The sequence below is a fragment of the Ixodes scapularis genome, unplaced genomic scaffold (genome assembly GCF_016920785.2).
Source record: "Ixodes scapularis isolate PalLabHiFi unplaced genomic scaffold, ASM1692078v2 PGA_scaffold3__209_contigs__length_174095766, whole genome shotgun sequence".
Lineage (NCBI taxonomy): Eukaryota > Metazoa > Arthropoda > Arachnida > Ixodida > Ixodidae > Ixodes > Ixodes scapularis.
The window spans coordinates 10,020,849-10,035,930 of NW_024609868.1; the positions used below are offsets into that span (position 1 = coordinate 10,020,849).

Here is a 15,082-nt window from a genome sequence, read left to right on the forward strand (position 1 = left end):
GTAAACAGATATATTGTACCTTTTTTCTTTCTTTCTTTCAACGCGGAAGTACGCCACTGTGGAAGTACGCATGGTACGCATCGCCAACATCATCGGCTGCTGCTGGTTGAATTTATTGCGAGCGTGTGTCAAATGGCTGTGAGGAGTGTCTGCCTCCGAACTTAATTTTGATCAAATTTGAACAGATTAGTGACACCTAGTCGGAACAAATCCTTAAGCTCCTCTTGATCAGCGTTCTGGCTGCCCAAAACGTGGAAAGCGTATGCTCCTCGTGCTTTGTGAGGGGAGAGGCATTGGACAGCTTCTGTCACTCATTTTTGCGTCGCAGCAAGACTCTAGCAGAGCGGCACCATGCCCCAGGGATCGAGAAAAGTCCCTTTCAGTGCCAAGCAGAAAAAGATCCAGTTGCAACAAAAGCGAGAGCGCAAACACGGAGGTAAATGCCTGACTGCAACGTGGTACTCATCTAGTTACCATGGAGCCTTGACATATCCATAACCATTTGCCACTCGTGAATATGCCCTTTTCCCCATTTCCTTTTTCAGGACACGGGGGCAACGTAACTAGGCAGGAGCCGTCGAAGAAAGAGCTCGATGCAGAACAGCAAGCGCCTCTTTCCCTCGGCGAGGTTATCCGCATAAACGCGCAAGGAGATGTCGGACAGCGCTCAAGTCGGTACGTCACTACAGTTACTTGAATTTCCTCAATATTGCTTTTCTTGTTGGAACAACAGTTCTCTGTGCATCAGCTTGTTGAAGCAAACTGCCGATTTTATAGGATAAGCCCAGTGGGTCTCACGCTGTAAAACTAACCGTAAAATTCGGCGCCTGCACATGAGAAGCTTGAACTTTCACCAAATGGGCGTTGAGGTGGTGCATCTTATCTTTGTGGAATTTCAAAGCATAGTTCTCCTCCTCTATGAAATTAGACCATAAAATTTACTAAAATCAACGGCGGTCATCTTTGCAGACGACCGCGGTTGCGATGAATGTAACTTGCGATGCCATCTTCCGATGAATGCAGCAAGCAGACGACGGACTCTGTTGTCTGCACTCAAAGAAGACGTTTGGCCGGCGCTGGTGTCCAATCAGTGAGAAGACGAGCACTGTGTCGGCGTTTGGCTGGCAGTCAGCTTATTTACTTCCATCTCTGGTTGAGTGACGGAAATAATAGCAGCCGTATAACACATTCTTCGTTAAACACAGTGAAGTACACATGGAGGGGATGAACAGGTTGACGCGCACAGCACCATTGTTTCATTCGTGTTAGCCCAACTACATGCATTGTTGTGAAGCGCGAGATGAACTCTGGCACCCAGGGTGTTCCGGTACTGCCTGCAGTTCAAGAAGGAGTCCCCCGAAGAGCTTCAGCGACGTAAACAGCAGGCCAGGAAGCCCTACGTCGTTCTGCCAGAGGTGAGTCAGCGGATGTAGCGTCTGCAACCCTGGGAAACGGAGTTTCCCTGTTCCAGAAAGCCCTCGAAGTGACTCCTGAGGAGTTCTTCCTCCCTGGATCGGCACTGGACATCCCAAAGCGACCGCCCTGGAACAGGTCCATGACGAGAGAGGCCCTGGAAGCGAGGGAAGCCCATTATTTCCGGGTGAGCAGACGGTACTGTGGATTGACAAATTTGGGGAATTTGGAGGTCTGTTGAAACGTTAGGGAACCTTGATTGGGTTCCTTTGAGGAATTAGGAAACTTGGAGCTGGGTCAGTTTATAGATAATTTGGAACAGGTTTTATAACAAATAAAAGAATTTGGAGTGTTTAACTTGTGCCTGGTTCATTTAAGTCTTCAGGGAACTTGGAGCATGTTTGATTAGAATTAAGGAATTTGGAACAGGTTTGTTGAAAATTTGGGGAATTGAAGTGGGTTCCTTTGAAGGTTTAGGGCAGTGGCAGAGGTTCTCAACCATTCATGTTCCATGGACCTCTTGTGGATCGGCAGATATGATGGAGGACCTCGTTTGTGGTGAAGGAAAAAAGGAAGGTATAGGCTAATTATGATAATGATTTAATGAATGAATATAGCTAAGGGCTAGTGTGAAATAGACGTTTCTCAATGACATAGACACGAGAAAACTCACCCGAAAATTGGAATGTTTCTTCTGAATCTGAAAAAATATAACTGATTACCAGGCTTGATTGATGAGGCAGGGCTTTGTGGACCCCTAGAATGCCTTTGCGGACCCCCATTTGAGAACCTCTGGTTTGGGGTATTTAGGGCTGGTTCATTTAAATACTTAAAAAATTTGTAATGTGTTTTATTAAAATTTAGGAAATTTGAAGCCCTAAATTTAGGGCACTTTGATCAGTTTCATTTAAGGATGCCTGCTGAAGTTGTGTATCGTGAACTCTTTTTTTTTCTTGGAATTAATCTGCATACAAACTTGCTGGAGTGGACTCCTTACTTCAGAGATTCAAATACTCAAAAAAAAAAAAAAAAAAAACGAAGAAAAAGCTATACTTTGGGTAAAAAAAATTTTTGGGATATCTTTAATCTTCACATGTTTTATTTTCTCTATACAAGTCACAAAGGAGATCCAGTGCAGGAAGGTTTTTCATACAAAGCTTTTATCTTGTTTAAGAAGTTACAGTGCCCTCTAAAAGTGACAATGTTTTTATGTGTGTGTTTTTTTTTTTTCTTTTTTCTTTCTCTTTCTTATTTTCTGCTAAAAGTGTTATTAACAGAGTAGTAAACTTAAATGTGATGGCCCAACTTTTTTTTTTTCTCTAGAACAAAAATTTAACAAGTTGCATCTATTCTTGTCCTCTTGCTGTTAACCCCTGAAAATTTGTACGAGCTTTACCCGACAAGGGTCTCAGACCAATCTGTCCTCTTCCTCCCACGCAGGAGTATGTGGAGTCGATCGAGCGGTCCTTTGCAGATGCCGAGCTGAGCTACTTTGAGCTGAACCTCGAGACCTGGAGGCAGCTCTGGCGAGTGCTGGAGATGTCCGAAGTCATCCTGCTGGTGGCAGACATTCGGCATCCTGTACGTCCATGCCGCAGCCTAACTTAACCTAGCTTTGCTAATCTCGACTTGAAGCGAAGAAGCAGAAGATTGTGCACATGGTTCACCTATGTCAGTTGGACTAGTGCAACCAAACATTTTTGCAGATTGTTGTATCAGGGGTGGTATGGAAGTAATCACTGCACATATTTTTTTTTTCACAATTCATATCACATTTATGAGTAACATTAACGTGGATTATTGCAACATTTTTCACTAATATTTCATCATTTTTCAATACAGTTCTTTTTTTTCTTTTTTTTTGCCGTTGCTGAGTGAGTAGATGTTGCAAATAGTTACAGCTCGTCATTTAAAAGCGGCACCTTCCGAGTGCATTCTTTAACGGACAAAGCAAGAATGCCATTTTTGGGGCATCGACGAGCTAAAACTGTGTGTGACATTCTGCTTACTCGAAACCAACACTACAATGCAACATAAATTAAGCACCTCAATTGGCAATTGGAAAATAATGTAGATAATAATGGAAGCTTTATTGAATAATGATAGGCATTTGGAAGGAATGCAGTAATAGTCCATCTGATGTCATAAATAAATAGTCTGCATGATGCTGCGATCACTATGAAAAGATTGAAATCTAAGGTATAGGTTTTGCTAGGGACCAGTGAAAAAGATTCTACGAAGAATGATAACGGATCAGTGTACAGGATATTCTCTGTTACATCTCTACTGCAATAGGAAGAGGTGCTTAGAAGCATTTTTTTCAACATTTTTTTTTACCTAGGATTGCAGGGGCAAGCTCACTTGAGCTACAAGAATATTAAAATTCTGTTAGAATTAAGGCTTTGTTAAGCATCCTTATCCTCTGTACAACCTCTCTTGCATATCTGCTTCATATTAACCTGCATGCTGGTGGCTGTGTGCTCTTCTCAAGTTAGTGTTAAATAAGAAAGCAGAAAAGGGTAGAATTGCTAAAAACTAGCACCTCTAGGTCTCTGACTTGCCTCAAACTGTACAAGATGGAGAAAAGATGTGCAATACCATCCGGGTCCTGCGTAGGTGGTGCACTTTCCGCCAGCCTTGCACAAGCATGTCACTGAAGACCTGGGCAAGCGTCTCATCCTGGTGCTGAACAAGATCGACCTGGTGCCTGACAAGTTGACTGCCGCCTGGATCCAATTTTTCCGAGAGCGCTTTCCCGGACTTGTGGTGCTGCCATTTGCATCCTACGCCGGCATGACTGCAAAGGGCAAGAAAGGTGAGCACCAGATTTTGTAAACGCGCAGTTGTTCGGCAAAGACACGCAAGTTCCTGATTTTAGCATTTTTTAAATGGCAAATAGACAGATACTCATTTGAAATTCTCAGCTTTGCTCTGGTGATGGCGTAAATCTGGCTTTGAGCTTGAATGGCAACCGCCTGCATCCGGGAAAAATTTCCTATTGTGACAATGAGGCACTTTCTAATATTTAGCAGGGGGGCATATATGGTTTATGGATAATTGGAACCAAGGCTACTGGTGCAGGCTTGGAATTCAGACTGGCACTTTTGCTTGCACAGTTGAGACATATTCCAAAGCAAGGTGCTCCCTTTACTGCTTTTGCACCAAACGTCTCAGTGGCCTTAATTAAATATGCTTCTGCTCGATTACGTGCGTGTTCTCTTTTGTGTGAATCAGTGCTTTCTCTTTGTTTTTCACAAATCCACGTATGCAGGTAGGCGGCAGGGCAGGCTGCGTATGGCGGCGGACGCCTGCCGGGGACTCGTGGCGGCTCTCGAGGAGATGCTCGGCGGGAAAGGTGAGTCGAACTTTCGTCAGGAAATCAGAAGGAATCGTTGGTAGCAGCGTGGCTAGAACACCATGACATGCAACGGCATGTTCCATACTGCAATTACCACACGTCGGAGAAGTTGGCTCGCCACGACTTGGGGCTGTCAAGAACGACGATACGACAACATGCGCACGACATGGCGGATGACCTGCTGAAACAGCCGATGAGGTGTTGCGGAGAGTTTGCTCTTTGGAGGGAAGAAGAAGGCCAGTAACGGTCCTTCCGTGCGCCCGTTATTTCCAGTGGACCTGTCGAGCTGGAGGGAGAAGATCGACGCAGAGTCGGCGGAGGAGGTGGCTGCCGATGACGACGAAGAGGAGTCTGACCCGCTGGCCAACGCCCCGACCGAACTGGTGGCGCCCGACACGAGCTTCTATGGCGAGGAGGGCTTCAAGGATGGCCGGCTCACTCTGGGCTTTGTCGGTGAGCCAAAGCCTTCGAAGATTGTTTAGCACGAAGAAGATATATGGCGTGTCCCTAAAGAAAGTTTGCGCGCCAAAATGGCCTGTAAAATTCGACGACTTGGCATTTCAAGCTTCGGTTTTTCTCAAAGACGTCTTTTACTAAAATTTCAGTGCTCTACTTCCAATAAAACTAAAATTATGATTCGAAAACTTAATTTCCTAATGGTGCAGTAACAGCTGTTGGAAGGAGATCGGACGGCCACGTTTGCTTAACTGGGCAAACATGACCATCCGCGCAGTTGGCGCAGGGTGTCGGACTTTGCACAGAACCCTCTTTGAAGCGCGCATTTCAGTTTGTCTTTCTGATATCCGCGAGAATGCAGGTTGATGATTTAATTCTCGGCTTGCATTCTCACCGCGGCGAGCATCTTGCAATAGATAGTGATAAATAAAGACGCTAAATGCTGCTTTACAAATCAGTTACCCTTATTAACAATTATTTCTTGCTTTTTGCATCTGCCTTCAGAGTTTGGTTTTTCTCAAGAGATATGATAGGTGCATTTTCGCTGGCATTGGTGACAGCAAGCACCCCCAATGCCTGCGTTCACCTGTGCTTGCCGACATTGGTGGCTCCATCTCTGAATAAGCTGGGCAAACATGGCCGTTGTTCGATCTCCCTTCAACAACTGCTGCTCCACCATTGAAAAAATCAGTTTTTGAATTATCATTTTAGTTCTATTGGAAGTAAAGAATTTAAATTTTAGTATATGAATTGGACCGGTAAAAGACATATTTGAGAAAAGGTACAGCCTGATGCATCAAATCCCTTATTTTTAAGAGCCATTTTGGTGTATAAATGTTTTGGAGGGACATGCTGTAGATCACCCCTCTTCAAGCTTTGCATTGCTGTGGACTCCCCAACTATTTTGGATATCAAATGCAGACGCCTATTGAATAGTTTGTAGGATGACAACGTATTGCACACATCAAAGAACTTGCATCGCCGTAAGTCTGAGAAAGTTGGAAGTTGTCAGTCAGGTTGAATATAAATCACGTTTATCGTCCATGGCACCGCATGGACGAGCTCGGACAAAGTGACGGCTTGAAGCTGAGCTAGTTGGTTCATTGCTATATATATAATGCCAGCTGAATGTATAGGAAGGATGAGAGAGGGAGAGAGAGAGATATAGAAAAAGCATACACCACTGGACTAGCTACTGTTTAATAGGATCATCTTTTTCCAATGAAGCCTGCACTAAAAATGCACATACAACTAGAAGTTAGCAAGAGCGCACCGTGAGTGCCTTACCCGTTCCTGTTGGAGCAATTCTCGAATCGGTGCAGACCCCCCCACCAATTTTTTTGCGGACTGTTAAAGTCTACAGACCGCAGTTTGAGAACCACTGACATAGATGAACTCCAAAGCACTTTCAGGTCGTTCCGTCATTACTGCGCTCGGTCGACCTCCCGTATAGCTTGGCCCACGTGGTTCCCAACAGGACACCCCAACGTGGGCAAGTCGTCGCTGCTCAACGCCCTGATGGGTCGCAAGGTGGTGAGCGTGTCGCGCACCCCTGGCCACACCAAGCACTTCCAGACCATCTTCCTGACGGACAATGTGCGCCTCTGCGACTGCCCGGGCCTCGTCTTTCCTTCGCTGCAACCCAAGGCACTCCAGGTGGGGCTCGCCATCCACTGGTGCGTGATCCTGCACTCCCATGCCACCGTAACTTGTTAGCTCATGGACTCGCTCCTTATCACTTACCAAACTGAATCGGTGTAAGACCCGAAAAACACCACTAGACATATGCTGCCTAAAACAATATTAAATGAGTTAAAACAGGAAAACACGTCAAGTATGCATATTGCCTAACATGTGTTAGCGAATGTGACTGTCGCCGGCTTTACTCCTGCTATACTCCGTTTCACCTTATGTTGTACCGCAGCAAAGGCTGGAAGCGCGAGCTAATAGCGTTGGCAGCTGCCCTTGGTGCACGAGAGCTTGTGCCGCCGAGGTGTGCCATAGAGCAAGGAGCTCTCGCTTGTAGCCTTTCCTGCGGTACAACACAAGGTGAAACAGAGTATACACGAGTGGTAACTTTAGCAAACTGCCGTGCTTCCCATGTGCTCCAAATCTTTTGGAAATTTACTGATTTAGTGGTTTCGATGACGCTCAGCAAATTCCTAATTGAAATCGTATTTATTCTCGCTATTTAAAGAATTACTTAACAAATTTTAGCTATTTATTAGACTTATTTTGGTGACTAGCCCCCTACATTACGTCTAGGATTCTGTGTTTTCTTAATTTATTTTTCGTGAAATTCGGAAAGTGTGTTTCGGAGTTCATTTTTTGCTGGAAATTTTGGGTTTATTAGAATTAATTTTTTCTAGATTTCCAATTCTCTGAAATTCAATGTTTAATTCTTCATTTTATTTTTTATAAAAATAAATAATGTAGGACACAAACATACACTAATTCATAATAATGAAAAAAATCACTGGTATCGAAAGATATTTCTGCAGCTGCATTTGGTGTTGGCAGTTAGCGGTCCCACAACAAGTCTTGAGAACAAGTATTACTTCAATAAATGTCGGCACTTTGGAAAAGCCGAACTCCTAAATGCATAAAACCTTCAGCTGCCCCCCCCCCATTGTATAAAAACTACACATTCCCATCTTTCACTGTTATAAAAACACAAACCCTCTTCCCTCTAAGACACACAACTAGTATGGTTCAAACTGGAAACCGGAACAGTTGCTTTTGTCATGGTCCAGAAGTAAATTGGCCCATTGTACTGAACGAATGTTGACAAGATAAACGGGAAACTATCTTCTGTTACTGTTCCAAGATTAAGAAAAAATTGAATTGACTTTTTCTCAGAGGCACTAACTGTGTGCTCTGACAAACCTTATTCATTAAGTACCGTCTCTTTTGCCTTTTATTTTGCCATCGTGACCTCGAAATTGAGTGTTTTTTTTTTTGATAAATCCGAATTGTGGAAAATTTTACTGACGAGTGTTTTTTTTGGGGGGGTTTATCGGAGTTATCCAAAAACACGGAAACCTAATTATGTCCCCCTGGCCGTATAACTCACCTGTGCAGACGCGTTAAGCAGCTTTCATGGGTATTTTAAAACAAATCTGTAAAGCAAAAAAAAAAAATAAAAATAAAAAAACAACCTCATACAAGTTGCTTTGCATGCTGTGTTTTGAAAGTGTGATTCACATTGTAAATGAATGTCCCCTATCTCTTCATTTGGTCTCACTCAGTGGCACTAGCAAACAGTTTTGTTCCCTATATTCATCAACCGCAACAGCCACATATGGAAACTGCCAAACGTCGATCGAACAAAAGAAAAAATCCAGATTTTACTGAAAACAAGTATACTCATAAATCTTGTGTACCCATGAGTGGGGCTCTGGTTTTTTGGATTTCACCGGTAGACATTGAAAATTGTCTTTTGGCATGAACTGAAAATATCAACACGAAACTGTATTTCAATATTTAGCATCAGTCGTTTCGTCAACCGAATAATACTGTGATGTCCCATTCCATCTATTCGAAGTTTGTATTGAGTGCCAGGCTCACGTGACTAGTGTGTGGCAGTTAAAATGGAGAAACTCTTCGACCACACAGAATAACGAAAATGGCAGAGTGTCACAAAATTTATAAAATGGCATAGAGTGTCACAAAAGGGACGTGGGCCCATTTTGCCACACTTTTTGTGGCATGACATTAGTTTATACCTTCGTGCAGGTTCGTGTTCGAAGGTGACCCCGTCTACTGTGGTTCGTCCTTGCAGGTGCTCACGGGATGCTTTCCAGTGGCCCAGCTGCGTGAGCCCTACTCGGCCATCGAATTTCTGGCCAAGAGGCTGCCCGTGCCCTCCATACTCAAGCTCGAACCCCCCGAGTCGGACAGTGTTGGGCCTGCAGGGGACACTTACCCGTGGTCGGCGTTCGAGCTCTGCGAGGGTACGACACCCTAAGCTTCTCCCATCTTAAGGAACACTGACGGTCCGTCCAGGCTGTCCATTAGCTCTGCAGACTTTCTACTTCTTTCCCTTCTCACTGAAACTGCCAATCGCATTAGCTGTCAATCTGTGTCTGAACTTTTCAACCAGTAAATTTCAGCACGCAACTGGCAGGTGGGCTTTCCACAGGCTTAACAATCGTGCAAAAGCCACAACTCCAATGAGGAATGCTACCGATCTCGAAGTGGGACTAACGAGACCGGTACGGAATGCACCGCACCATTAATGCATTTGGCAAAACAAGTTCTAAAGAATTATCATTTTAGTTTTCCTTAGCTCATCATGGTATGCACGGAGTCTGCTTATTGACATGGGCAAGGCTACCTGCAGTCTACCTCTGTCTAAAGTACACCTCTGTATCTTTATGTTTGCCTTTCAAGAAAATTATATCTTGCAGATTCATATTCTGCTCGGTCAAAGTGCATCTTGCAAACTTGCTACTCACCCGCGATAGTCGTTTACTTACACTGCGCGAGTCAAGGTGCTAGATTTGAATGATTATACAGTACGAAGTCTATAAGCGCAAGTTCAGTGGTCGAAACGGCTGTTGCAGATATTGCTTCAGAGCATCTTTTAAGGTGCTGGAGGCAATACAACTACGAGAATGTAGCTTGCCTCCCCTTGCAGCCTGGGCCCTGCAGAGGGGCTACCTGACGGCCAAGGCTGGGCGCCCGGACTCTTACCGAGCAGCCAACAGCCTGCTACGCATGGCCTTGGACGGCCGCACTCTTTGCCTCTCCTTCCGACCACCTGGATACAGTTTGCACCAGGGTAACATTTATCTGATCTTGTCACTATAATTGTTGTCTAAAATATGCGTGGACCAAGGATGCCAGCTATCCTTAAAGGGTAACTCCGCTTAAAGGACACATGCAAAGGAAAAAAACATTTTTTTAAACAGCTTAGATGGAAAAAGGATGTCATAAAATGATTTTACAACGAAGAAAAAAAGTTTCTAGAACTATATTTACGGCGCTATACGAATTTGTAGTTGGCGCCCGCAAGAGCCGCCGCCGGTCACGTGGGAGGCCCGCGCACCGCCGCGCTGTGTCGCTGCCGCCGCAAAGTCACATGCCGCCGCACGCTCAGCGTTGTGCGAACGCCGCTTCAACGCGTTCTCCATGCCGCCGTCGTCGCCGCCGCACAAGTTTGTCTGCTTCGGGGCGCCGCCGCCGTCGTCTGACCAGCGCACAGGTCTATCACATCTGCTCGCGCTTTATCAGGAGTTTTCTTTGGGCTCTAAAAGTTACATATTAATCTTAGTTTTTTTGTTATACTTCAAACAAAGATGAATAAGTTACTTTTAGACGCCATACGAAGCTTCCGAGAGAGCGCAAGCACCACGTTATAAATAAGGGCCAGTCACGTGATAAATAAAGGCCACTTTTCCGCGGCGCCGGCGGGCACCAACTACAAATTCGTATAGTGCTGTAAATATAGCTCTAAAAATTTTTTTTCTTCGTTTTAGTATTGTTTTATGACATCCTTTTTCCATCTAAGCTGTTTAAAAAAATGTTTTTTTCCTTTGCATGTGGCCTTTAAGTATGATGATTCCGGGATAATGAGTTATTTCGCATGAAAAAGCCTTAGTAAATGAAACTACGTCATTTGCTTTGCGAAAAATGGGATATGCATATTTAAATCTAATCTTAAACACGAGCAGAAACCAAACTTTGGCTCCGTCCGGCAATATTGGCCTCGAGCCACCAAGAACATGGCTATCACATGGTACAAAATGTCACATGATCCTCTATGCAAAGACAGGCGGGAGGGGGCTGGCGTGTGCCAGGCGCAAGCGTCGTCTGAACCGCACTCTTCACTTTGTTTTGGTGTCTACGACGTTCGACAATGGCTGAACTACTGCAGCATAAGTCTGCACACATAGTGTCCGTAGTGTGGACGAAACTCTGAGACAGTAATCACAAACGGTGAGATGATGATGGCAGTTGTGACGCGAAAGACGTTGGTAACAGCAGGACCAGGGTAGGGTGGCCGGACAGCTCTCAAGAAGCACGCTGCGCAGGTGCGTCAAGAGGAAACGTTGCTGATGTCCCCCGTTACGCTTGCCGTAAAAACAAGCAAAAGGGGGCAATGGTGATGACGTTTAGCTCAATGTTGGCTACGTCCACGCCGTAACCTTGACTGTGCTGTTGGTTGCACCTCGATTCGCCCGCTCGAGTCGGCCGATTTCGGCAACTTGGCGACTTGCAAAGCTTGCCAGACCATTTAAGAAAAATTTAGACAAAACTATGTCGTAATATTTGCCATGTGATCTTCCTAAATGATACTGAAGAGGACTGCATTGTTTTTGCAAAAACAAAAATGAAGCAGAGTTGCTCTGGTCGAAAACGAAACCTAAATTAATTACTACTGGTATCGCTTTAGTGGCACAATATATGATCACATCCTAAATATTACGTCAAAGTGAAGCTGCCTACTCCACTTTAACTAATTTTAAAGATGCTACCATCTGCTCTTTGGCTGTACATTATTTCTCGTGTCAGTAGTTAATCTCATTTCAGTGCAGGGCCACTACAGTGAAATACCACTTAAACATAACTCAAATTGAAAAGAACAATTCAGATGAACAAACTTGCTTAAAATTTCTCAGCAAAACTCCATTGGATTCATTGCATTGAGTTGAGTCAACTTTCGCACAAGTTTGTTCAGGTGGAATTTTGCCATACATCTTTCAGTTGTCATTCGGCCACTTCAACTTGCATTGTCCAAGAAACATCTGGAATGCACACCTTTCACAATGTCCTCAAATCTGCTATGGGTGTCTTTAACTTCAGGATCTTTTTCTTTTAAAGCCCACGCATTTAGAGTTGCGGAAAGGCCCACGTTTTCACAACATTTCCAATTGCAGAGGACACGGCAAACTCTTCTCTCGTGGCCCAACTTGCACGCATCCGAGGTGAAACGCCCGCTCACGACGATGCGGAAGAAGACAACGAGCCGAGCAGCAGTGAAGATGACGAGGAGGACGAAGACGATGACTACGGTGCGCTGCAAACCAACAAGTTTGCCGCCTTGGAGGATTCCTCCTGAACCAGATCAGCATCTACCCTCTTCTGTGCAGAGTAGTTTGAGTAATAAAGGAAGCTTCACAACCTTTTACATTAAGCCTTTCCATGGAGGTCCTTCCGGCGAATTGCAAACCCTTAGATATATACCGGGTGTTTCAGCAAAGATTTTCAAAAGTTTCTACCGATAGGGTGGTTGAGACTAAGGGGTTTTCGATGATGCTCGGCAAGTTTCTAGTTGGAACCATATGTTCATTTTCACGAATTAAAAAGTTAATTAGTAAATTGTAGTTAACTATTTAGCTAGTTGGCATGTTTTTTGCAATCCCCAATGTCTGTCATGGCTGTCAGTTTGTTCCCAAAGAGAGTTTCTTTTTTTTCAACCACCCCATTGGAAGGAATTTCCGAAAGCTTTAGCTAAAACACCCTGTACAGTCAATCCTGGTTGCAAGTACATGATTGAGTCCTTCCTGTGTGATCAGCTTACTTCTCAGTCACTTTTTTCTGCTGCTGGCACGATCCTCCATGCGTGTAAATTCCAGTTTGTAGAGTTTGTCCGGCTCATCACATCCTTGTCGTAGCACCAGAGGCTGTGTCCCATCCCATTGTTTTTGGTTGTCGTTTTGTGTATGAAGGTAGTTTCACGACTCTTCCGTTTATTATTTGGCAGGATCCCATCCCCAAATCCTGGAGGCTTCGAAACAAGCATTACCTTTTTCAAAAGTTTATGCGAGATAGGGAAAAATGAGTTCCAATATACTTCAGGGTTAGACTCCCAAACGTTTGCGTCCATATCCCCCTTGGGTAAAGGCTAGTGGTATAAAAAGGTGCTGCAAGCCAGCATAGTTTAAGACAGCTTAAAGCTAATGGGCTGAAGAATTACTTATGCATGTGGTCACCATTGAAAAGTGGGAGCAAAACTTCCGTGTTGCAAGAAAGCACTTTGTGGAAAGAACAGAGTTTCTGCTGGACCTGGAGAGTCAATATTGAATGCCTTCAGTTGTAAATAGAGAATGAAATAGTAGTCGAGAAAATACTAAATGCTCTGGTCATACTTTCTGAAATGCAATTTGTGCTAAATTCAGAAGTATTCTGCAAATTTGGCAGTGCACATTTTGGCAAAATAATTCACAGAAACAAAATTTGCTAATAAAGTGATTCAATGCATTGAATAATTGAAAACAAGCGTTTTGCTTGAAAGGATAAAGCATCGAGGATGAGGACGGAAACAAGACTTTTTCATTTTCTTTTTGAAAGAAGTCCTGTTTCTGTCCCCGTCATCAATGTTTAATCCTTTCAAGTATTCGTAATGCATGGACCACATTATTAATCGGAGCGGTTGATTTATTAGTCACCCATTTCCTGAGATCACTTTTGATTCGCAAAAATTAAGTTACTATTGCGAAACACTGGGCATATGCAGACGTCACCATAAGGAGTAGGCATATTTTTACAGTATTTTAAAAATAAGCAAATGACCATATCAAGTGCTCACCTGGTTTCTGAGCACACCTTGCTAACCGAAATGCTCCCCCTTATCAGCCACTTCTCCGAGAACGCTGGTACAAAGTAGTGAAGCACACTCTACCAAATGCGTCCTCTGCATTTTTGCCCTTCAAACCAACAGGCACCCACTCCCAAAGTTTTCAATATTATTTCCAAGTTTTGGGTCTGCCCTTACTTAGTATAGACTAGTGTGTGCTCTGTTCCTTGGGTGCCGGCATGTTTGTTTATGCCGATGCCATGACACAGCAGGCGGCTGCGCTCTTTGCAAGACTTTTTGTTTTTTAGAAACCTTCGCACATGTCGTAGTGCAAGAATGTCAGAAATGTGTGGTCGCAAAGCCCTAAGAACACCACCAATGCCAAGAGTGATGTAAAAAGCAAACATCTTGTTTTATGTGCAGCTCCCCTCTTCACAAGAGCCTGCATTTTACATTAATATTTCCTATATTTAACGCTAGAGGCTAGGATTTCCAACACTGGTCTATTTAAGGGTACAAATACCGGACGTCTAGACAATTACAAATTTCAGTGCACCTTGCATAGTCAAATTTGCATCGGGTCTTTTTAGAGCGCAGCTCTTAGGGGCCCGACTCCAGCCTGAGCGGCGTCGGCGTAACGGGGGGGGGGGGGGGGGGGGGGGGTTACGTGACCCCCTCTCCCCCGAGATCACGTGACCCCCCAGGGGACACGTGACTACCCGCAGGTGACCAAATTTTTGTGTATATATTCACCCTCCCAAGAGATTAATTTTTTTTACAAGAACGTGTGTGCTATACTCCGTTTCACGGTAACTTGCCGGACTATGAAGGCTGTGGCCCCCGCAACCCAATAAGAGCGTTTGAGCGAGGCATGCGACACACGTCACGGGAGCATTTGTCAGCATGTGCCTTGCTGCGACGCACTTATTGGGTCGCGGGGTCCGCAGTCCCCACAGTTTGCCAAGTTATCGTGCTATGGAGTATAGTTAAGATTTTGACTGCACTAGCTTTCATTCAAACAAACTACATGCACTGCTACAATAATTATCACTGAAAATTTGCCGCCGATTTAAGTTGAATGTTCACCAAACCAGCGCTCAGCAACGGGGTATATACAAAAGCTACACTTTCTCACATTGTACAGCCACACTGACCTACAGTGCGTAGCTGTACTGCAGCAAAGCACCCAAGACAGCAGGGTGCAATATATTCCAAACTACAGTAGACTTGCGCACCCAACATTTTGCAGTTTCCTGAACATCGGCCTCTTTCCTTTCAATATTCGCAGGAACAAAGTTTGGTGGTCAGAGTAATCCAATTCACGAACCTGATGC

The 15,082-nt window shown here is 44.4% G+C and overlaps 1 protein-coding gene across 1 annotated transcript; it reads left to right on the top strand.

Moving 5' to 3' along the window:
- Positions 1–30: 30 nt before the first annotated feature.
- LOC8025384 (guanine nucleotide-binding protein-like 1) lies at positions 31–12,359 on the top strand. Its single transcript, XM_029992692.4, has 12 exons — positions 31–436; positions 546–675; positions 1,319–1,415; positions 1,472–1,600; positions 2,854–2,994; positions 4,030–4,228; positions 4,685–4,768; positions 5,045–5,224; positions 6,705–6,883; positions 9,009–9,180; positions 9,867–10,010; positions 12,109–12,359. Exons 1-12 carry the CDS (start codon positions 352–354, stop codon positions 12,288–12,290), a joined length of 1,722 nt encoding a protein of 573 aa, XP_029848552.3. The 5' UTR covers positions 31–351; the 3' UTR covers positions 12,291–12,359.
- The last annotated feature ends 2,723 nt before the right edge of the window (positions 12,360–15,082 follow it).

Excerpts from the sequence above, each read along its gene's own strand:
- LOC8025384 (XM_029992692.4), top strand. The coding sequence starts at position 352 with ATGCCCCAGGGATCGAGAAAAGTCCCTTTCAGTGCCAAGCAGAAAAAG. Across the intron at positions 437-545 it reads GCGAGAGCGCAAACACGGAG|GACACGGGGGCAACGTAACT; the intron begins GTAAATGCCTGA and ends TTCCTTTTTCAG. Across the intron at positions 5,225-6,704 it reads GCTCACTCTGGGCTTTGTCG|GACACCCCAACGTGGGCAAG; the intron begins GTGAGCCAAAGC and ends GGTTCCCAACAG.